The following is a 22,644-nucleotide window of genomic DNA, read 5'->3' on the forward strand; positions in this document are numbered from 1 at the left end:
AACCCTACAGCGACTTTTTTTTTTTTGTCGCAGCTGTCACTTTTACACCACCCTCAACAGTTTCCAAAAAAGGGGCGTTGTAAGATCGGGCCATGGGCCTCAGTACATTCATCATGAATTGCACCAGAAACTGACTTAAATAACTGAAATTTACACCAGTTAAGAGCTACAGTTATTTCAGGCTGGGGCACGGACTGCAGAGATAGGTATGTAAAAGGCCTTTTCATAAATGATATGCCTCTGGCAGTGCAGGCCTATACAGACCGACGTAGAACACATCTGTCTTGATAAATCAGGGACTGTGTGTGTTTCAGGGGAAGGAGAGAATATAGCCACTTCTTGGTAAAGCCCACATAATGAGAATTTCATCCATCTGCTGAGACCCCAAGTGATCAGCTGCAATCGGCATCAGAACTCCGCACTAAGGGGGAGATTTATCAAGGTTGGCGTTCCCACATGCTAATCTTGATTCCCCCTGCGCTGTAGTAAGAGGAGCCTAATTTATTAAGATGATTGACTCTTAAAAAATTAGTCACATCTCTGCCACTCCATGCTCCAGAAACTCGAATCTTGAGCTACAACTTACGCCAGTCTCTGGTGCAAGTTATAGTAAATCTGGCGGGCAGTTATATGGTCCGCCCCGACCACTAAGCCCCACTTCTTTTCTCGCCACTTTAGAAAAAGTCTAAAATGATGGCGCTCATTATAAAAGTTACAACTTTTTAATGCCACAATAGTGGCGTAAACCTTTTGACAAATGCCCCCTATGTGCTCAATTTCCTTGCAGCACCGCCACAGGGCAAATTAAGCACTACCAAGTGCCTTGTATGGGCATGCTGAATCATCCAGAGCCGAGAAACACTCTTTGTAACTGCTTTCTAATGTTGCTTGTAAACAGGGCCCTCAAAAGACTAACTTGTATCCCCTCAAAATGATCAAACAATCCTGCCCAGTTTAAACACCCAATAGGGGAATTTGAATTTCACACAAAAATACCACAATTTTGAAATTTGTAGTGACCAGAGAACAAGTAAATGTTATATTAGCAAAACCATGAATTTGTGTGTCAAGCAGTAATGACACTCATATACTTTCAAAAGCTGTTGGTGAAACTTCTCCAAACTGGTACTCATTATCTGTCGTGAGAGAGTCAGCAGGCCCCATACATATAATATAGACTGCCTGTCCCACTGACTACCAGGTTGCTGGGATATGTCTGGGCCCAAAGGACCATTCATGCAAAGGTTCATCACCTGGACTATGCATCACATATAGGGGTAGATTCATAATTTTTTTTTAAACGCAAGAAAATATACAATTGGCTAGCTCACGGCAAGACATCACATTTATTATTTAAAAACATATACCCCTATAACAATAAATGTCAAAAAAACAATAAAAACAATGTATTGGGATCTCATAAAGAATATGCTCCCCAATGAAATATATTAGATTTGGATATATGAAAATAAAAGTAATTGCATCGGTCTTAGTCCCTTTTAATCTTAGAACATGCGGAGCGCACGCATGTGTAGTTACGAATTGACGGCTTTGACCCTTCGCTGCCTGATCTACATTCTTACTCTGAGCTGCCTACCCTAAACTCGCACTGTTTATCAGATCACACATACTCTGCCTGTCTTGACCACAACCTGTCCCTGACTACAGTTTTGCCTGATCTTCAATGTACTGCACCGGTGTCTCTTGATCCCGTGACTCATCAGTCCCTTGAACAGACTACTGCAGGGGAACCACCAGGCTGCTACCTCCTGGAGTAAAGTCTAGATCCCTGTATAGGGGATAAAGGGTGAATATCAGTGGCCAATTAGCTAGTTCAAGTGATACACTTTTACTATATTTCTTATGATTACAGCAACTACAACGAGATATCCAACTTCACCTCCGGAGGTCCGGGGCGGGCAAGAGTGCACAGCACATGCGCACACATATCCTGGCCGGTGAGTACATACAAGAGCAGTCAGTGCAGGACAAACAGAAGGATCCTGGTAAGAGATATCTAATAAATGTTTGAACTTGAAGTGTATTGAAAGACATTTACAAACAGGAATGAGCATATAACATGTATCTCTCAACGTGGACTACTCTGATACCTCCTATTAAAGAACACTTCCATATATATATATATATATATCTAATAACATTGCGGTACCACTGCAGTAACGCAGCATTCAACATACACCATCTATCCAATGGAAGATAATATAGTAGAATGAAGAGCACTATACAATATGATGGAACACAGTAAAAATAAGAACTTATAACATCAGTATCAATGTATGAACTCTATGAACTATATTATTGAAGATAACCAATACAAATAAAGATACCAATCAAGGAGATCAAGGTTCTAGACAGCAAAGCAGTCAATTTTTAACTACACATGCATGAGCTCCGCATGTGATAAGATTAAAAGGGACCAAGACCGATGCATTTACTTTTATTTTTAGTTTTATTTTCATATATCCAAATCTAATATACACTGCTCAAAAAAATAAAGGGAACACTTAAACAACACAATGTAACTCCAAGTCAATCACACTTCTGTGAAATCAAACTGTCCACTTAGGAAGCAACACTGAGTGACAATCAATTTCACATGCTGTTGTGCAAATGGGATAGACAACAGGTGGAAATTATAGGCAATTAGCAAGACACTCCCAATAAAGGAGTGGTTCTGCAGGTGGTAACCACAGACCATTTCTCAGTTCCTATGCTTCCTGGCTGATGTTTTGGTCACTTTTGAATGCTGGCGGTGCTTTCACTCTACTGGTAGCATGAGACGGAGTCTACAACCCACACAAGTGGCTCAGGTAGTGCAGCTTATCCAGGATGGCACATCAATGCGAGCTATGGCAAGAAGGTTTGCTGTGTCTGTCAGCGTAGTGTCAAGAGCATGGAGGCGCTACCAGGAGACAGGCCAGTACATCAGGAGACGTGGAGGAGGCCGTAGGAAAGCAACAACCCAGCAGCAGGACCGCTACCTCCGCCTTTGTGCAAGGAGGAACAGGAGGAGCACTGCCAGAGCCCTGCAAAATGACCTCCAGCAGGCCACAAATGTGCATGTGTCTGCTCAAACGGTCAGAAACAGACTCCATGAGGGTGATATGAGGGCCCGACGTCTACAGGTGGGGGGTTGTGCTTACAGCCCAACACCGTGCAGGACGTTTGGCATTTGCCAGAGAACACCAAGATTAGCAAATTCGCCACTGGCGCCCTGTGCTCTTCACAGATGAAAGCAGGTTCACACTGAGCACATGTGACAGAGTCTGGAGACGCCGTGGAGAACGTTCTGCTGCCTGCAACATCCTCCAGCATGACCGGTTTGGCATTGGGTCAGTAATGGTGTGGGGTGGCATTTCTTTGGAGGGCCGCACAGCCCTCCATGTGCTCACCAGAGGTAGCCTGACTGCCATTAGGTACCGAGATGAGATCCTCAGACCCCTTGTGAGACCATATGCTGGTGCGGAAACACGGAAATATAGTGGCAATTCTGGAGGAGCTGCTCAGCCCCAAACACTGTGGCGTGTCTTTCATTGGGGGAGCAGCCCGACCGCATGTGGACCGCAGTAATCGACTATCCCCAGCAAAATATGCATACAATGGAGGATGTCGGCGCGGTCCACATGCACCACAAGAGCAAACTACACAGAATGTAGCAAATAAATATATGAAACACAGGGAGAGAATGCACCAAACAAATATGCTACTGACTATACTGGGAAGTCATAAATGCAGGTATTAAAAGCTGAGACTTTCGCCAATATATTCCTGTCAGGAAAATATCGGAGCCCATCATGCACCATGTCACGGTCACTCAGCATGGCAGAGGGTCCTAACCGCTGCTCTAACTATGGTGTGAACAAGGTCTGGGGGTAATATAATTCAGCTCACAGCCAAGCTTCCACACAAAAGCCCAGCATGAATACTGCGGTAGTACAATGTGAACAAAGCCGGACTGTGAGCCCACATGGGCTCCGATATTTTCCTGACAGGAATATATTGGCGAAAGTCTCAGCTTTTAATACCTGCATTTATGACTTCCCAGTATAGTCAGTAGCATATTTGTTTGGTGCATTCTCTCCCTGTGTTTCATATGCTGGTGCGGTTGGCCCTGGGTTCCTCCTAATGCAAGACAATGCTAGACCTCATGTGGCTGGAGTGTGTCAGCAGTTCCTGCAAGATGAAGGCATTGATGCTATGGACTGGCCCGCCCCTTCCCCAGACCTGAATCCAATTGAGCACATCTGGGACATCATGTCTCTCTCTATTCACCAACGTCACGTTGCACCACAGACTGTCCAGGAGTTGGCAGATGCTTTAGTCCAGGTATGGGAGGAGATCCCTCAGGAGACCGTCCACCACCTCATCAGGAGCATGCACAGGCGTTGTAGGGAGGTCATACAGGCACGTGGAGGCCACACACACTACTGAGCCTCATTTTGACTTGTTTTAAGGACATTACATCAAAGTTGGATCAGCCTGTAGTGTGTTTTTCCACTTTAATTTTGATTTGTGACTTCAAATCCAGACCTCCATGGGCTAAAAAATTTGATTTCCATATTTTTTTTTGTGTGATTTTGTTGTCAGCACATTCAACTATGTAAAGAACAAAGTATTTCAGAAGAATATTTAATTAACTCAGATCTAGGATGTGTTATTTTTGTGTTCCCTTTATTTTTTGAGCAGTGTATTTCATTGTGAAGCAGATTCCTTATGAGATCCCAATACATAGTTTTTTTATTTATTGTTATAGGGGTATATTTTTTTAAATAATAAATGTGATGTCTTGCCGTGAGCTAGCCAATTGTATACTTTCTTGCATTCATTCTAAAGGCCTTTTGGTAGATGGCAGGCCGAGCTCAGGAGTGTTAGTACCCGGTGAGCCTACCTATTTTTTTGAATATATTTTGATTATTATTGCTTTGGTCAATTTTTTGGTTAAAAAGTCATTAATTATGGTACACGTCATATTTGTGCTATAATGAGACAAATTATAACTTATGCCAGAAACTGTTCAAATGTACATCAGGTGATAGCTGGTGCACATTTAATTTTCTGGAGCATGAACTGAATAAATTAGGACGGTGTTTTCACTGGTATGAAATGCGATTCTTAGTAAATCTGCCCCATAGTTTGATATGCATGAATGCCCGGGTAGACCTCTCACCAACCATAAGTACTACTGACACGACCAACCAAGTAACGACCATAAAGAATTTTCTGTAAAGACTGGTCAGCGTGGAAACATACTTTGGTACTTGCTCTAGACAGTCCGCACTGACAGATTACTGAATGGGCTGTTCACTTCTCTGCAATGTCCAAGAGCCTTGTCATTAATGTACAAGCTGCTGGCGCCAACATGGAGACTGGTTGAGTCTTTTACACTTGATTTACTGTGAGAGCATGGCTGGCAGACATTCCCTGCAACAGGTCCTTCTCGTATTATAAAATTAAGTCATAATTTACCAAGCAATGTCCATTCCACTCTAATGCGGTGCTGAGCTGTTCTCTGTCATATCATTACACATTGACCTTTGCCTGAAACTTAAAAGGCTATTCTGGTCTTCTAATATCTGAAGAACAAACAGGAATAGATTCCTGACTTCTGGTCAAGCTGTCAAGGCCAAAGGACATGCATGGTACTTGATGCCAACTTATCCAATGGGTTTAGAACCAACCTCCGCTTCATAGGGTCAATTTAATCATGCTGGAGGCATATATCAGACAGATGGGTCTGATCTAGGCTACTGTAGAGCCATACAGGTTCCCATGTTAAAAAAAAAAAAAAAACTATACAGTGCTCTCTGTATGGAAAACCACAGCAGGCGGCACTGTTCTTTATAGCAGAGAAACGATATACTGACATATCAGTGGAGGCCAAAAGGGCCCCATTTTTCCCTGATGACCTATGGATACTTTTGACATATGCACCAGTAGCTTTATTGCCACAAATTGCAAACGGACACCACAGAAACATTCATTTAAAAGTAGCTGGTCAAGCACATTAGATAAATGTCAACTGAACCCGCTAATCTCAGAGGATCCGCTGATCATATGGTGAATGGGGGTCTTTGACTCTCCCCTAATAAAAGATGTATTATAATAAGCCAGATTGTCCGAATGACCGTTCCTGCGAATGCTCGTTGCCGATAATCTGGCCATCTAAATATGCCGCCGTGATCCTGTCGTTCGTGCAGGGACTCCTTATCATCGTTCCTGGGCAGCAGATTGTGCTGTTTAAATAGCGATCTGCTGCCTAGAAACAATGCTTCTGTATGGGGATGAGGGATCGCTATAGCAATCCACCGTTCTCATACCGTGGAGGTGAACGCTGCATGTAAATGTCTCCTTCACTGAGCGAGCAGTCGACTGTCGGGAAGAAATGCTTCCTTTCAGACACTCGGCTGTTTCATCATCCCGCGTAAACCTGCCTATACTCTACTCCCCATTCAGGACACATGCGCCTGATTGTATATGGAGGGGTCAGGAGAAATAGCCGTTGGTCTTAATTAGCGTTTGGCCGACGTGTATGAGCACCTTAGAAGCAGAAAGTGACTGTATTGTCATGTCTTAAAGGGTTACCCTACAAATTAAAATACATAAAATATCTGGAGTAATGCACACAATTATTTTAAAGGGATTGTCCTGCCTTGGAGAAGAGAACACCTTGTGTCCTCCTAAACACAGAAAACCCCCACTCACCTGTCAGTGGTCCCACCGCTGTTCCCTTCCCATGCCACGGTGGTCACAGCATTTTTAAGCACTATTTAAGCTGCTGCGACGACTGAGGCCTGTAACTGGCCGAAGCAGCCATAGTACCAAGCTGCTTCCTGTTCCTGCAAGGACCGAAAGCAGTCGGAAAAAGAGCAGCAGCGGGACCACAGACAGGTAAGTGGGGTAGGGGTCAGCTCAAAGGACAGACAACCCCATTTAACTATGTCAATGCAAAAAAACGCTGCTCTCCAGTGCAATACTGACCCTTTATGGCCGGCATTGAGAGGAGAAAGGGAGCAGGGAAGCTACTGAGAATGCTAGTTCATCTCTGAATGCAGGGGAAGATGGACCAGATAAATAAACAGCAGGGGGCGCTACCAAAGAGGAAAATATAATATATTTTTATTTTATGTCTATTAACATAGTAACATATTGCAATAATAATTAATGGGGTACTCCAAATTAAGTATCAGGAAGCATCAGTCCAGACGTCCAAAGTCAGGGAGTTATTCCACCCTGCTATAACAACTAATACAACTGTACGATCACGTCATAGTGGAAAACCACCATCTCCGATTTTTCATGGCCAATGATGTAATGGGGGTAAAGGATAACTGGCAACTAACCAGATCCCACCTTTCATTTTTCAGAGCTCCTTTGGAATATGACTGGTTGCTTTTTGCAACTAAGCCAGTTTTAATAAATCTCACACAATATCTTTTTCCCCACACAAATGCTGGAACTAGGAGTTTCTAGTCACAGACGTGAAAAAGCTTGGTGGTTCATAAAGCCAGCGAGCTTCCCCCTTTTTACGGATATCACACCAGCACATTGCATCCCTTCCCAAATAGATTACAATCTAATTTTAGGACCTGAGACAGATAAAATGACTTGCCAAAAGGTCACACAAAGTTAGAACAGGGTCTCTACCCACCTCGGAGGCCTGCATTCACATGCTACAACCACACTCCTCCGCACAGACCCCCAGATATCACTGCACGTATCTGTCACTCTCTCTAAATAAATGTCAGGCGGCTCTTCAGGAGTTACAGCCATGTCCCATGATCCGCCCATCATTCTGCGAGGCTGTAATTTCATTCACTGACCTCAGCGCTGAGTCCATATTCACTCCTGACCAGAACAGTATACAGACAGCTACCCTGCCAAACACAGATCACGCTGAGCTAGCCGCTGTCCGCGGTAAATGGATCGGCAGGAGGAAGATCACATTCTACCAGACAGAAGAGTCCAGGTAGCAGGCCCTTTGGCAAACCAGTGGCACCTTTACATATTGGGCGTCAGAATCTGGGTCCAAATCTCAGGAATGGAAAAAGAAAAAAAATGGAAAAGCAGCAGTTGGTTTTCACCTATTTAACACTGTGACAGGTCCGTTTAAAGACGACTTGTCTACCATCCTGATGTATTTTTTTTCGTAAATACCGTACTCGTATTCCCCAGAAAATAGCAGTTTTAGGCCTCTTTCACCGTATGGCTATTTCAGTGTTTTGCGGTCCGTTTTTCACAGATCCGTTGTTCCGTATTTTTGTTACCGTTGTGTCTCCGTTTCGTTTTTCCGTATGGCATATATAGTATACAGTAATTACATAGAAAAAATTGGGCTGGGCATAACATTTTCAATAGATGGAAAATGTAACGGAACGGATACGGAAGACATACGGATGCATTTCCGTATGTGTTTCCCTTTTTTTATAATATAACAAGACACAATTAAAATTGCAATTACATGCATATGATGCCAGAGGACAGGGAACAAAAAAAAGAAGGATACGAAAAACACCATCAAATACACAAGTTGTATTCTAGGGGTTTTTATGGCTTTCTTAAAGCAACTGAAGGAGAAAGCAAATATAACTGCTTGACTCAGAAGATTTTAAGGCTACTTTCTTGCGTTAAGCTTGTCCGGCAGGGGAACAGTCTGCCGGATGCGTACTATTACTAATGTTTGCACACGTGTGCTGCCAGAAGTCCGCCCTATTCACTACAATGGGGACCGGATCAGCCTGCCGGACAGGCTGAACGGGAATGACAAAGTAGCCTAATATTGGCAAATTCTGGTTTGAATATGTGCTAAATAAGAACACACACACACACATATATATATATATATATATATATATATATATACACACACACACACACACATACATACACACACACACAGTATAAGAAAATAATGCAAAATGTATTCAAGTGCTGATTAATCTGGATCATTCGTACTATGCTTGTTTGGGAAGCATCGAGGACTCAAGCAGGAATTCTAGGACCGCCCTTCTCATGCTCTCTGCTGACTCGGAAAGGATTTCCATGACTGCTTTTTTCCATCAAGGGACATACTTTTAACAAGAACTAATCATGACACGAGTTTTTCTTTTTATTACATTATATATGTATATATTTTACACTTAACAAAATATAGAACATAATATGGTAAGTCACAGGATACAAGTCGTATCTTTGGTATAAGGGCTTCTTTCGTATATAAGCATTATCATCACAGCATCTGTAATAAAGATACGCTAGTGGGTTTGATAGTGGGGGATGATTTATCCAGAAGAGTGGACTCTTGGGCCATATTCAGATAACTGTCCCAAGTAACGTATGTTCCCCAGAACACAAATAGATCTGGGCATCTGTATGGCGCGCAGATGCTTCCATTTTTCCGGACTTATTCAACCGAATGAGCCTTAAGTAGAAATCGGACAAGAATGGTGAAAGCAGTGAAGCTCTCTTCATGGACCTAAAATTTGTGTGGAAAAGCTGATGTGTGAATTGCACCATTTTCATTTACGGGTACGTGTGCCGCCTGGACGGAAATAAGTGTCGCCTAAATCAGGACTTGAGCCAAACATTTCCCTAGGTTTTTCTCCATCGCAATAGCATCGCCCAAAACAACTATTTTCCTACCTGCTCCAAACTTCCTGAATGCTGAAGAAAGCGGAGCGGAAATGCTAAGAACTGGAGGAAATATTACATCTCTCCTGGGGCAAGGAACTTTATGTGCAGTTGCAAGTATCTCCTAATTTAGAGTCACTTGACTGGCACGGCTACAAGATGCTAATCATATGATCATGTCCTTAGCTGGCAAACAACCTAACCAGAAAGGACTGTGAGATTTTACAGACTGCGGTTTGGAAGAAGAGAGGGGAGAAGATGACATCTGACTTTCATATTCCTTCAACGTGGTTTACTCAACCATTGAAGCTCCATCTCTGGATGCCATTGGCGCTATAGATACACACCGACACTGTCCAATCACTGCAGACTGTGGAATGTGCAGGGGCACGTCCCATTGACAAGGCGAAAGATAACACCCAGTTGTTTAGAAGGAATAACAGAGGGACGGCACAATGCAGAGTTGTCAGACAAGACGCTCCAGTATTTTTATTTCATAGGGACGTTTTCACTAAAACAGACAAGTCAGAAGAGCTGGTCCTCGTACGAGCGAGGGTGAGAAGTTCCCAGCAGCAGGTAGATACAGTATCGAGATGCTTTAGAGGTCCTCTGGTTAGCTGTCAGCACAATGAGGAAACTCCATCAGTTGTAATCAAGTACTGTATTTGCAGCTTGTTAGGACCAATGCCAAAGTCAATCCATTCAACTCCAGATGCCATATTCATCATGACCGTCTGGATCACTACAACTATTCAGACCACTAGTGTTTGCCGCCCTAACTTCTGTATGAATGACAAACTTTAACGCTCAACTGCTGCCCCATACAGAGGGGTGCAGGACCCTGGTTCTTGTGATTCGTGGGGGTCCCAGCAGTCAGACTCCTGTGGATAGGGGATTAGTTTATAAACGGGCACAAGGGCTTTTGTCAGGAAGGAAGATCTAAAATACAGAATTTTGTACGGAAATATTTCTACCAGAGAAACCATATTTAAAGAGGTTATAAGTGAGATTTATCAAACTGGTGCAAAGGAAAACTGGCTTAGTTACCCATAGCAACCAGATTCCACCTTTCATTTTTCATTTGATAAATCTCCCCCAATGTATCTTAAACATGAACCTACGCAGTGATGAACTGATCATAGCAGCTCCATATGTACTAGCACATGGCAGTCATTCAAATGAATAGGCATTTATATAATACATGGTTAGCCCTGGTGCACCACAGCGAGAGTTGAGGAGGCTCCACTACGATGTCCACATCCAGAATATAGATAAAGGTCGACCTGGTGGCTTTGTCCTCTTGCTACGGTCAATGTGGTCAAAATTTGCTGTTCGACATAACTGATAGCCGAATATATGAGAATGCGACAGAACGGCAAACAGAAATAGCTGCCCGACTCTAAAAAGTAAATGCCACCTCGAGACACTTCAAAAAGATTGTATGCAAAAATCGGAGGTTCTTGCGTTAAACAGGCAAATTCCCTTTCAACACTTGATAAGCCCAAATAATGGCTTCCTCCACCATCTTAAGAAGAAAATCTAATTTTGGTTGGGTTCTTTAGGCTGCGTCTATACACAGTACTGAACTACGTGAAAATCGAGACATGAAGATCGTCATGGCACACCTCAACATCTCACCTAATGGTTGTCAATGGAGTTGCAATGCGAGAGTAGAACATTGTTGAATTTCTGGTCACACGCCACTTTGCCATCATAGACCACAATGCAAGTTTCCTGAGACTCTGATCTGGTGATTTACCCCATCCTTAAATGGGTATTCCACAATTTTACTACTGAGACGGCCTATCCCCAGGATAGGCCATCAATATCTGATCAGTGGAGGTCCAACACCCCACACCCTCTCTGATCAGCTCTTCTGCAGTAACACTGTGCCAGAGCTACACAGCTCTATCATCAGTGAATGGAACTGGCTACTGCACCACTGCTGCCATTGAAATGAATGGGAGGAGCGATGCGGTTACCAGCCTTATCCACTACACAGAGCTGTGAAGTTCTAGTGCCATCTTCCAGGGCCGAAGCTATTTGGGAACAGCTGACTGGTGTGCGGGGTGCTGGACACTTGCCTATCAGATATTAATGGCCCATCCTGAATATAGGCCACCAGTAGTAAAATCCTGGATGACCCTTTAATTCCAAAAAACATAATGAAAAAAGTAAGCATTTTACTGATGAACCTTTCCGAAATGACTAAAGAACAGGTTTTCAATGAAACAAGGATATTAATGTAAGTTCTGTCTTACCTCTGGCTGACAACTTCTTGGTGTTGATGATCTTTGCAGCATATTCCTGGTTGGAGGATTTCTTCACACATCTACGCACTACAGAAAAGGCTCCCCTTCGGAGAAAAAGAAAAAAGAAAACTTTGCTGAAGAACCAAAAGAGGTAGATATGACAGTTGCCAATCTATCATCATGAAACTAAATGTAAAAGCCATTGGTTGCAGGTATGAAGCCCAAGAGTTGATGCAGGGCTTGCACCCCTTTAAAGAGGCGGCAGCCATGTCCTATCACAGGATACTTAGGACCAGACAAGCAGCCATGTGATGTCACTGAACTACAGTCCCCCTCACTGCGCAATTTGCTAGTCGGTTCCTTTTCTGAACAAACCCGGCATCGTGTACACGAGGTCTCCAACGGAAAATGTGACATTCTTATCAGTTAAGAGGAAGTAACTATCAATTTTTATGATATGAAAATGCAACCATACATAGGATTACAGTTCTTCACATGCATTAGCCTCTAAAACAAAAAGAAAGCACCAGAAAATAAAAACGTCTATTCAACGTAAGAGACATTTTATTACAAAATGTCACTCAAACCCACAGAGGGCCGTCTGAATCTCCCCCGATGGCAGATGTTGGGATAGATGAGGATCGGCCATTGGATTTCAGCTGTCCAATCCTACTGTCCTCGGGGCAAAAAGTCACTACTAGAGAGAAGTCTGGCATTGTCCATGACCAGGATAGGTCATCATTATCTGACCGGCGGGGGTCCGACTCCCCCACCGATCAGCTGTTTGAAGAGGAGATGGTGCTCCATGCAAGCACTGCTTCGTCCTCATTGCACTATGCGTGGTCTCCCCTGTATAATATATATATCCTGCACAATCTCTTTAATATACATTAGTGTATTGTATTTGGCTGACACTCTAATTGTATGGAGCTCCCAACACTCCCCCTCCCAGAATAGAAGACACTACTAGCAGCTTTCTCTTCTCTCCCTATTGAATACACATTCGGCTGAATTGAATGTGTATATGGTTGGGGAGTCGAGAGTGAGATCATTCGGCTGACAGCTATTGATTGTGTATGGCTTCCTTCAAAAGAAAAAGGTTTGTTACTGTGTTAGGCTACTTTTACACTAGAGTTTTTACTGGATCCGGCAGGGATCAGCAAAAACGCTTCCGTTACTGATAATACAACCATCTGCATCCGTTATGAACGGATCTGGTTGTATTATCTTTAACATAGCCAAGACGGATCCATCATGAACTCAACTGAAAGTCAATGGGGGACAGATCTGTTTTCTATTGTGGCAGAGAAAACAGATCCGTCCCCATTGACTTGCATTGGGGGCTATACCGGATCCGTCTTGCTCCGCATCCCAGGAAGGAAAGCAAACTACAACATGTAGCCGTTTGCTCTGCGGTATGGGAACGCAACTAAACGGAACGGAATGCATTTTGGAGCGTTCTGTTCAGTTTTTTTCCCCATTAACAATGAATCGGGACAAAACTGAAGCATTTTTTGCCAGTATTGAGCCCCTATAAGGGAAAACTAAAAACGCTTGTGTGAAAGTAGCCTTAGGCTATGTTCACATCAGCGTTCAGCCTTTCCGTTCTCTTGCTCCGTTATAGGAGCAGGAAAACGGAAAGGACGGATTCGGCTCATAACTGAGCCGAACGGAGCCTACGGACCTCATAGACCCCCATAGACTATAATGGGGTGCGTTAGGTTTCCGCTCAGAAGATGATTTTGGAGCGGAGACAAAAGTCCTGCATGCAGGACTTTTGTCTCCGCTCCAAAATCATCTTCTAAACGGAAACCTAACGGACCCCATTATAGTCTATGGGGGTCTATGAGGTCCGTAGGCTCCGTTCGGCTCAGTTATGAGCCGAATCCGTCCTTTCCGTTTTCCTGCTCCTATAACGGAGCAAGAGAACGGAAAGGCTGAACGCTGATGTGAATTGGGCCTTAGGCAGTAGTGAGAAGTCTTGATGCCCTCCAAAAGAGAAACAATATAAAATCATGTAATTTGATACCCAGTAATGGCCAACTAAAATACAGGATGTTGTAGATTGTGCCGGTAGGCTTTTGAGGATTTTTCTAATATCATCATGTATTTTAGTTAGCCATTAAAAGGTATCAAATTACATGATTTTATATTGTTTCTCTTTTGGAGAGCATCATGGCTTCCTTCACTTACATACAATGCCTTTCTGAGACACCCAGGGGACACCCAATAGGGCGTACATGGGTTCTGTCTTTGAATGAATGGAAAGTCTATCTGACCATGCTGCACCTCCTCTCTCTCCAATACCAACTGGTTGTCACCATTTTCATCGGAAAATATTTAAATACTTGCCACGTCAATCATTATATATGTGGCTAATTCTACATATTTGCTGACAAGGGCCTCCGTCCCTAGGGAAGCTTACAATATCGTCTCCCTATTTCACAAATGCAAGAGAAAAGAAAGGCTGAAAATTGGAGCTCCCATTAGGAACCCCAACAAGGGTGTTGACCAGTAGTCCCAAAAGAGGTTAGACTACCGCAGCCTAAAAACAATTAGCGAAAATATTGCCTAAGGCCTCTTGCACACGAACTTTTTTTTTTTTTTCCGTTTACATTACGTTTTTTGAGTTCCGTATACGGTCCGTATACAGAACCATATATTTAAATGGATCCGCAAAAAAAAACGGAAGGTACTCCATATACCTTCCATTTCCATATTTTAGTTTTTCCGTTCCATTCAAACACGCATAGCGGACAAGGATAGTACTGTTCTATTAGTGGCCAGCTGTTCCGTTCCGCAAAAAACGGAATGCACACGGACGTCATCTGTATTTTTTGCGGATCCGTTTTTTGCGAACCACAAAATACTGATAACGCCATACGGTCGTGTGCAAGAGGCCTAATTTGACCAAGAAAAAAGGAGACCAAACTAAAAAATGACGTCAGTTACCCACTCGGTCACTAGATCATGTGCAGACAGCAATCTGCGTAAGTGAACAGAGCTCAGTCCTGCATAACCATCTGCTTGGCACCACTGCGGTGTTCTTTTTTAAGCTACCATATTCTACTTGACCAACTAAATTTCCAGAGTGGAGCGTGACATTTAGAAACAAGTGTTTTGGTCCCACGCCTACTTGAGAGCAGACAGCGCACAATCCGATCATTAACAAATGTGCCATGCAGTCTGATGTGGATGGCTGCAGGGCACTAGTCTACGTGGCTCCAGTTTAAAGAGGGATCCTAATTAAAACAAATATTAGGTCTTGCTAAAAGTTCCTCTCTTAAGCCTCATTCACACGTCAGTGATTTCTATCAGTGATTTTGAGCACAAACCAGGTGCGGCTCTAAACACAGAACAGGAGCAGATCTTTCCTTTATACCTTATGTCTGTGGTGGCTCCAATCCTGGTTTTGGCTCACAATCACTGACCAAACACTGATGTGTGGATGAGGCTTTATAATGATTTGTGGTCCAAAGATAGTGGAGAAACAGCTTGTATTTATCGGCATGAAATACAGCGATATCTTCCCTATACCTATATGTAATACATATCAGAACTGGCGTTAACCAACTGCCGTTATCATTGGGAAGAATTTGGCGCCACTATCCAGCTCTCCGGAAGATTGCAGATCGTGATCTCTGAATAGAAGTGGTTCCTGAGCTTCCTCTGCTTGTGGGTCCTGACTTCTTAATCTATTCTCGTACGCATTATTGGGACGGTCTCCTACTAGCTTCCAAAGAAGTGCTCCTCAACAAAATTACCGCTACATCTTTCATTAAAGATTCAACCCTACCAGAATATTAGGAGATTGTGATGTCAGCAATGCTTATTTATCGGAAAGGGAGGACTAAAGTATGTCCCAGTCATATGCGAGAATTTCTTTCCCTGCCGTTTCCATGATGTAACTAAGAATGGTACAGAATAACATGTCATGTAAGGTCTTAAAGGGGTATTCCTATCGGATACAGTGATAGCATGTCACTAAACATCTCATCACTTTAGGATCTGCAGGGATGTGACCGCTGTGATCCTCATCGATCCAGAGAATGAAGGGGTCACAGCGCTGATTTAGTACTGTGGCCCCTGCATAGTTTCTTTGGCGGTCGCGGCCACTGGGCTATGCAGGAAACTGCAGCTAGTCCCGTTCACAGCTCAAAGTCCTGTATAAGCAGATGCCCAGAATGGTGAGAGAACAAGGGTTGTCCCCCAGTAGACATAAGAAGAACATCTGGATGGCACCAAGGTACGTGCCTTATTTTTTTAATTAAGGCTTATGCTTATGGACATTTACCGATCCAAAATACAGCACCCACAGAAATCTATGGGTCAATATTGTACCTCCAAATTCACACATAGGCACACTAAGGCTCCTTCACATGCAATAGTACAGTGGTATAGCAATGCTTTTAGGGGAGAACATAAGCAACACACACCAGCGCCTACAGGTTTGTAATATAGAACCATAAGGAGCCCATGTGCCATTGTGGTAAACAGCCGGCGGCACGTTACATACTGTGATCGTGCAACAAATCCAGACCTGGTTGATTTCGTGATGAAGGTTGCCACCGATGCACCTGTAACTTTTCTGCGACTTGGCTTTAACAACCAAATCACGGCTCTAAAATAGGCCGGGACTACACGGCGACATGTGATGGACGACGGCGAGTCAAAGGCAAGTCGCATGCGACTTACATTAAAGCCAACGTAGTAAAAGTTGCGCGCAACTTGCAACCATCGACACAGTATGTTGCGTGTCACTTTTGACACCATTGACAGTCATTACATCCAGTGTCACCTTGTAGCCACAGCTTAAAGCAACGTTTTTAACTAGGCAGTGGTGGGTGTTTAGTACAGCGGCACATGGACTCCTTATGGCTCCATATTATGGACCTGTAGGCACTATGGGGGTCATTTATTAAGATCGACATCTAAAACACCGGTCTTAATAACCCCTATACCTGGCGGTGGATCCGCTCAAGTTATGAAGAGGCGTCGACCTCTACATAACTTTGGCGCATCCAGCGACAGTCTAAGGCCAATTACACACGACCGTATGGCTTTTTCAGTGTTTGCGGTCCGTTTTTCACAGATCCGTTGTTCCGTTTTTTTGTTTCCGTTGTGTTTCCGTTTCTGTTCCGTTTTTTCCATTCCGTTTTTCCGTATGGCATATACAGTAATTACATAGATAAAATTGGGCTGGGCATAACATTTTCAATAGATGGTTCAGCAAAAAACGGAACGGAAAGGGAAGACATACGGATGCATTTCCGTATGTGTTCCGTTTTTTTTGCGGACCCATTGACTTGAATGGAGCCATGGAACGTGATTTGCGGGCAATAATAGGACATGTTCTATGTTAGAATGGAACGGAAAAACGGAAATATGGAAACGGAATGCATACGGAGTACATTCCGTTTTTTTTGCGGAACCATTGAAATGAATGGTTCCGTATACGGAACGCAAAAAACGCCCAGTAAACGGGAAAAAGAAACGGCCGTGTGTAGGGGGCCTAAATGTAAGCCAGCTTCCTTGCTGGCTTACATTTAGACCATTTTCTACACCTAAAACTGTCCCGTCCCCATCACCTTTTGTAGACCTGGTGTAAACGGGGAAAAGTCACAGATTGCCAGAAATATGCCATATATAGGCGTATTTCAACATAGTAAATGACCCCCTGTGTGTGTGGTTCCGGTGAGGCACCATGTTCCCCCCTAGAAGAGAAAACTACTGTAATATTGCATGTGAAGGAGCCTCAGTGTGTTCACAGTCATTAGATGCTATGTCACATGCTGCCATGTTCTCCCAGCCTTAGGACTCATGCAGCCGATTGTATCCATTTTGCGTTCCAAAAATTGCAGATCCACAAAATAAGGTCCACGCGCCATTTACATTTTGCAGAACGGACATTTGGATGCGGAAAGCACACACGTCCTATACTTGGCCCCAAAACGCAGACCACGGACCATCTGAAGTCAATGGGTCTGCAAAAATTGCAGATGTGACACGGACAGTATCCATATTTTGTGGATCACAACATACATACAGTCGTGTGCATAAGTCCTTAGACTGCTTTCACATAGTCAGTGTTTGATCAGTGATTGTGTGCCAAAACCAGGAGCGGAGCCTGTGTTGGAGTACTTTATGCCACATTTATCAAATGTCTTGTGTTGTTTGATAAATTAGTCTCATCTTTTAACTAACACTTTTGTCTAGAAAAGCTACTCCAGCTTTCCTACTCCTCCACCTACTGGAGTGAGACTCATTAGCATAGCTAACCACACCCACATTACAAAACCTGCGCGACTGGTGTAAAAGCGCAAAAAGTGTTCAAACGAATGCAAAAAGTGGAAAAAAACAAAAAACTACTTTGCGACTTTTTGAAGGCAGAATTCTGGAGTGACGGAATGATGAATCAGGCCTAAGGTATAATGGAAAGATTTGCATATGTTATGTGTTTTTGAGCAGCGCCTGTTTTTGGCTCACAATCACTGATCAAACACAGCCCAATCACTGATGTGTGAGAGCGGCCTTTTGGGTCACCCTTCGGGTGGTCCTGTGGAATTCTTTTTACAGGTGGTTGCATTGGACAGTACCTCACTGACGGTAATGGAGAGAGTAGTACCACACAGGATTCAGGACAGGTGTCTCTTGGTATGTGAACATGTAAAACACTGCGGCGTCCAGAACGTAGGGGAAAACACCAAGCGCGAACACGATTATGACTACCCAATTATCCAACCCTTATAATGCCCCCCAAAAAAGGCCCGGGCACCTCACAGATGTTATACTTACCCTATTCCCCAGCAACCGCGTCGCTCACGATGCCTGCAAGCCCGCCGCTGCATCTCTCCGTTGTGCTGATCAAAACATCCAGAGTCGGGGGGAGCGGCCAATAGCAGGCTGTGACGGGGACGAGCATCCCTAGCGTCATCTGCGATCCGTCCCTGTCATGGCCTGCTATTGGCTGAGTCTCCCCCCACATCGCCAGATGTTTTAATCCTCGTGACAGGGAAATGCAGCGGGGGCCGTCCGATGCAGGTGTTGGGGAGCACAGGGTAAGTATAACCTGTATGAGGGGCTCGGGCATTTTGGGGGGCATTATAGGTGTTGGATAACCCCTTTAATGTTACAAATAAAGCTTTAGCCCAACATCTAGATTTATATAAAGAAGGATGTCTATGTCTTGGCTTGTGAGCTTCCTGAGCTAGTCCAAGTTGCACTATAAGTGCTCATGCACACAACCACGGGGTGTTTTGTGGTCCGCAAATTGTGGATACCGGCCATGTGCATTCCGCATTTTGTGGAACGGAAGGGCTGGCTCCTAATAGAACAGTCCAACCCTTATCTGTAATGCAGACAATAAGAGGAGAAGTTTTATTTTTTTGCGGAACAGCCATGCAGACACGGAAGGCACACTTTTTTTGCGGCCCCAATGAAGTGAATGGTTCCGCATACGGGCCGCAAAAAAAAAAATACGTAAATAATATGGACGTGACCATTTGGATCGGACAAAGATACGAAATGTGCTTTGCAGATTGCACAAAGCCCCTTTTATTTCTATGGGTCCGCAAAAACAAAAAAAAAAAAACGGACGGCACATGGATGTCAACGCTGTGCTGTCCGCATCCGGGTGTCCACAAAAATATAGAACATGCCCTATGTGCAGTGACCGCATACAAACACACCTATCCCACTCGTCAGGATGCTCTATTGTTATCAGAGAGGCACAAATGATGGTCCGAGCATTAAAAACACACTACGAAAGCCACGCAGGAGGCAATTACTGGAGCAGGTTCCATGCAGAAATAATTAAAAGATGCCGTTTTCACACATTTGGATTACACATATTCATTATCCTCTGAAGCAGCGACGAGCCCGGCTGCGCTACGCCTGCCAGCACTGACGGGGTTAATGGCTCCGCTCTGACAAAGACTAATGACACTGCATAATATTCACTCTCCTTTCCTGGCCGTCAACTAGACCAAAGATCAAAAAACTTAGGGGTCCATCCCCCAGCGTGCTTGAGGGATCAAGACACCTTCAAGGAAATCCTGCCATTCTGTCACCCTAAGGAGGGCAGACAATGGCAGCGATAACTTCTGCAATGCAGTGAAGACAGGGAGCCATGTGGGAAGACAGGACCCCCCCCCCAGCCTCCATACAGGGGGGCCGCCACTGATAACAAAGGGGATAGGGGGCCTGTATTCCATAAGAGACACCCAGCCCAGAAGACAAAGGATGCAACAAAGACTACACACAGCCTCCTGCCAACATACAAGCAGGAGACGCGGCACATGGAAGGGGCACAAGGCCCAGTGACAAACACTGCCACAATAACAATAATAAATGACATTACAATGCGGACTGCTCCCCTGTCCCTAGCCACTTGTCATGTACCCTTTCTGCTCCGAAATTCTGCAACCAAAGCCGTCAACGTCTAGAGGATTACGCCAATGTCTGGCATGAGTGCCTTTTATCTGTTAACCCTGCTGTGGACATAAGAGATTATCATTCCCAAGTCTCACCAGGCACAGGAACTGGAGACTCATTTCTACTAGGCAAACACACATCACTGTGGCCTTTGGGTCTGGTCCCTGGTTAACACACACACTGGCATCGCGCTCAGCGCCAGCAGAGGGGTTCACTGCGGATGTGGCTATATTCTACTATACACGGCATGTCCCACCATGGACATGGTTATAGACCCCCGGCACGGAAGCAGATGTCTTTGTCTTATTGTCTGGGGGGGCTACAGCTGCTGTTGGTGCTCGTTCTTCAAATTTAAGAGCTGACCCCCTACCCCCTTCAGTAGGCAGGGCCTGCTGTTCTGGGACGTGGCGCTGTCAGTGTGCTGACACTAGCTGGCCTGTCAGGTCACTAATCAATGTCACTATGCGCCTTGCTGCCTGCATACACTATTTCATTCATAGGTTCCTCCTGGCACCACCTGAGCCCTCCGCCAGGTAACCTAGGTGCCCTCTTCCAGGAGATGTTTACTGCCATTTCCTCTACATTCGGCCTCTCCGCATGTGCGTGATCTCCATTAGTGTCTCGTCTGTCTTGTTCCGTGTACACAAGTAGTTTGGCTGCTTTTCCTCCAACTTAGTATGGTTGTCGCAGCCGCTGGAGGCACGGTGCCCGCCATACCCATAAATGACCCTATTAATTATTCTGCCAGTCCACTGTCGACAGAGGTTTACTGTCAGTAAGACAGATACTGTGCTCTATCTTGTCATTCTGCCAGCCTCTATACCCATTCTCCCACAGGCACACTGCCCAATCGCCTTCACCCTGTCCTGCTCTTCTCAGATGGCCCTGCTCCGGTTGTGCTGCCCTCACTGGTGGTGGCAGGCTGGCAGCCTGACTCAAAACATCTGGAGCATGCAGCAACTGTGCCCTGCCCTCTGCTTGCCCAATGGCCTAGGACACCCTCTTCTGCACAGACTGTGCCCCCCTGTTCTTCACTGCCCAAGTCTATGGGCTAAACAGTCTACTGTGCCCCCTCTCTGAGCTGTACCCATGCACATAAGCCTGGCATGCCCCCTCACTTTGTAGAGCAGTCTTCCTGTGCCCCGTCCGCCTTGCCTCCTCACACTCTGCTGTGTCCATGCAGTGGCCTCTTCTTCCCGACCCGTCTCCTGTGCCCCCTTATCTGCCCCTTCAGTGCCCCCAGAACTTCAGTGCCCCGCTCCTCTCCTTACTTGCCAAGCTCCTCGTACAGCTGGTACTCGTCCGTGAAGCGGGTGCAGGTCGCGGGGGTGGCCATGCTAATGCCGGGGGAACTAATCTCGCATCGGGCGGGCGGCGGGCTGTCAGAGTAGCCGGGGCGAGATCTCCTCTGCTTCTTCCTCTGCGTCTCACCCTCCTTCTCCGGGGCGGCTCCTGCTTCCCCTCCCTCCCGCAGCCTCCTTCTCCTCCCCTGCTGCCGGGCTCTGCTCGCCTCCGTCTGCTGAATGCCCGCTGTCTCCCTGGGTGACCCTGCTGCTGAGACGACTCGTGTCACTCGGCTCTGGCCGCGTACTGTCACTGCTGCCCCGGGAGGAGGAGGAGGGGGAGCCAAGCACCGCGATACTTCCCCGGGACACTCCCCCCTTCCTGCGGACGCCCAGCCCGGGGGAGGGGGAGCGTGCGGCGGGGGTCAGGCACACAGGGGAAGCTGCGAGCTTTCTGCGGCATTTCTGACAAAGCTGGGTGACAACATGGCCGGCCGGGGTCAGCGCTGCAGCAGCTGGATAATGGGGGCAGCCCGGCACATACACTGTGCAGGGTGACAGGTCCCATAGGGGCTGTATAGGAGGTCACCCAGCTTTCCCAGGGATGTTGTACCGGAGCCCACAATGTATCACACAGTATCAGTACTGGACACAGAAGCCGCAGCAGCTGACAGGTCGCATCACGTGACCGGGTGACCCGAGTCACACAGGACAGCTGCTTTTTATTTCTTTCATTTTCTCCTCATACAAGTCAATGGGAAGGTCCTGGAGTGTTAGGAGCTCGTAGGTGACTGCCACAGCGGACCTTATGTATGCAAATACCAGCCAATCAGAGACCAGCTTTAATGGTGTAACTTGCACTGGTTAAGTGAAAGGTGGACTCTGATTGGTTGTTTTTATTTTTTTACCTAAGACAGTGTAAATCCTGTATTAGACACCCAAGCGTTCCTTCCCGGCAGTCACCTGTTCTCTAGCGGAGGAGACCGCTGCTATTACATGCAGCAATCTCCTCCACAGAATTTGGAGGA

General features: G+C 45.3%; 1 protein-coding gene across 17 annotated transcripts in view; it reads right to left on the reverse strand.

The window, feature by feature from the left end:
* The window catches only part of CAMK2G (calcium/calmodulin dependent protein kinase II gamma), a 275,469-nt gene extending 253,426 nt beyond the window's left edge, over positions 1–22,043 (reverse strand). For 2 of the 17 annotated variants that reach the window (XM_040437118.1, XM_040437119.1), the window contains exons 1-2: positions 21,605–22,039; positions 11,910–12,004 (exon numbers count right to left, since the gene is read on the reverse strand). In XM_040437118.1, the coding sequence (XP_040293052.1) occupies positions 11,910–12,004; positions 21,605–21,669 (160 nt within the window). In that variant the 5' untranslated portion in view covers positions 21,670–22,039. Of the gene's footprint in view, positions 1–11,909; positions 12,005–21,604 lie in introns of all 17 variants that reach the window. The other 15 variants (XM_040437120.1, XM_040437123.1, XM_040437129.1 and 12 more) reach the window with 13 other exon arrangements.
* Positions 22,044–22,644: the final 601 nt, after the last annotated feature.

The sequence above is a fragment of the Bufo bufo genome, chromosome 6, assembly GCF_905171765.1.
Source record: "Bufo bufo chromosome 6, aBufBuf1.1, whole genome shotgun sequence".
NCBI lineage: Eukaryota > Metazoa > Chordata > Amphibia > Anura > Bufonidae > Bufo > Bufo bufo.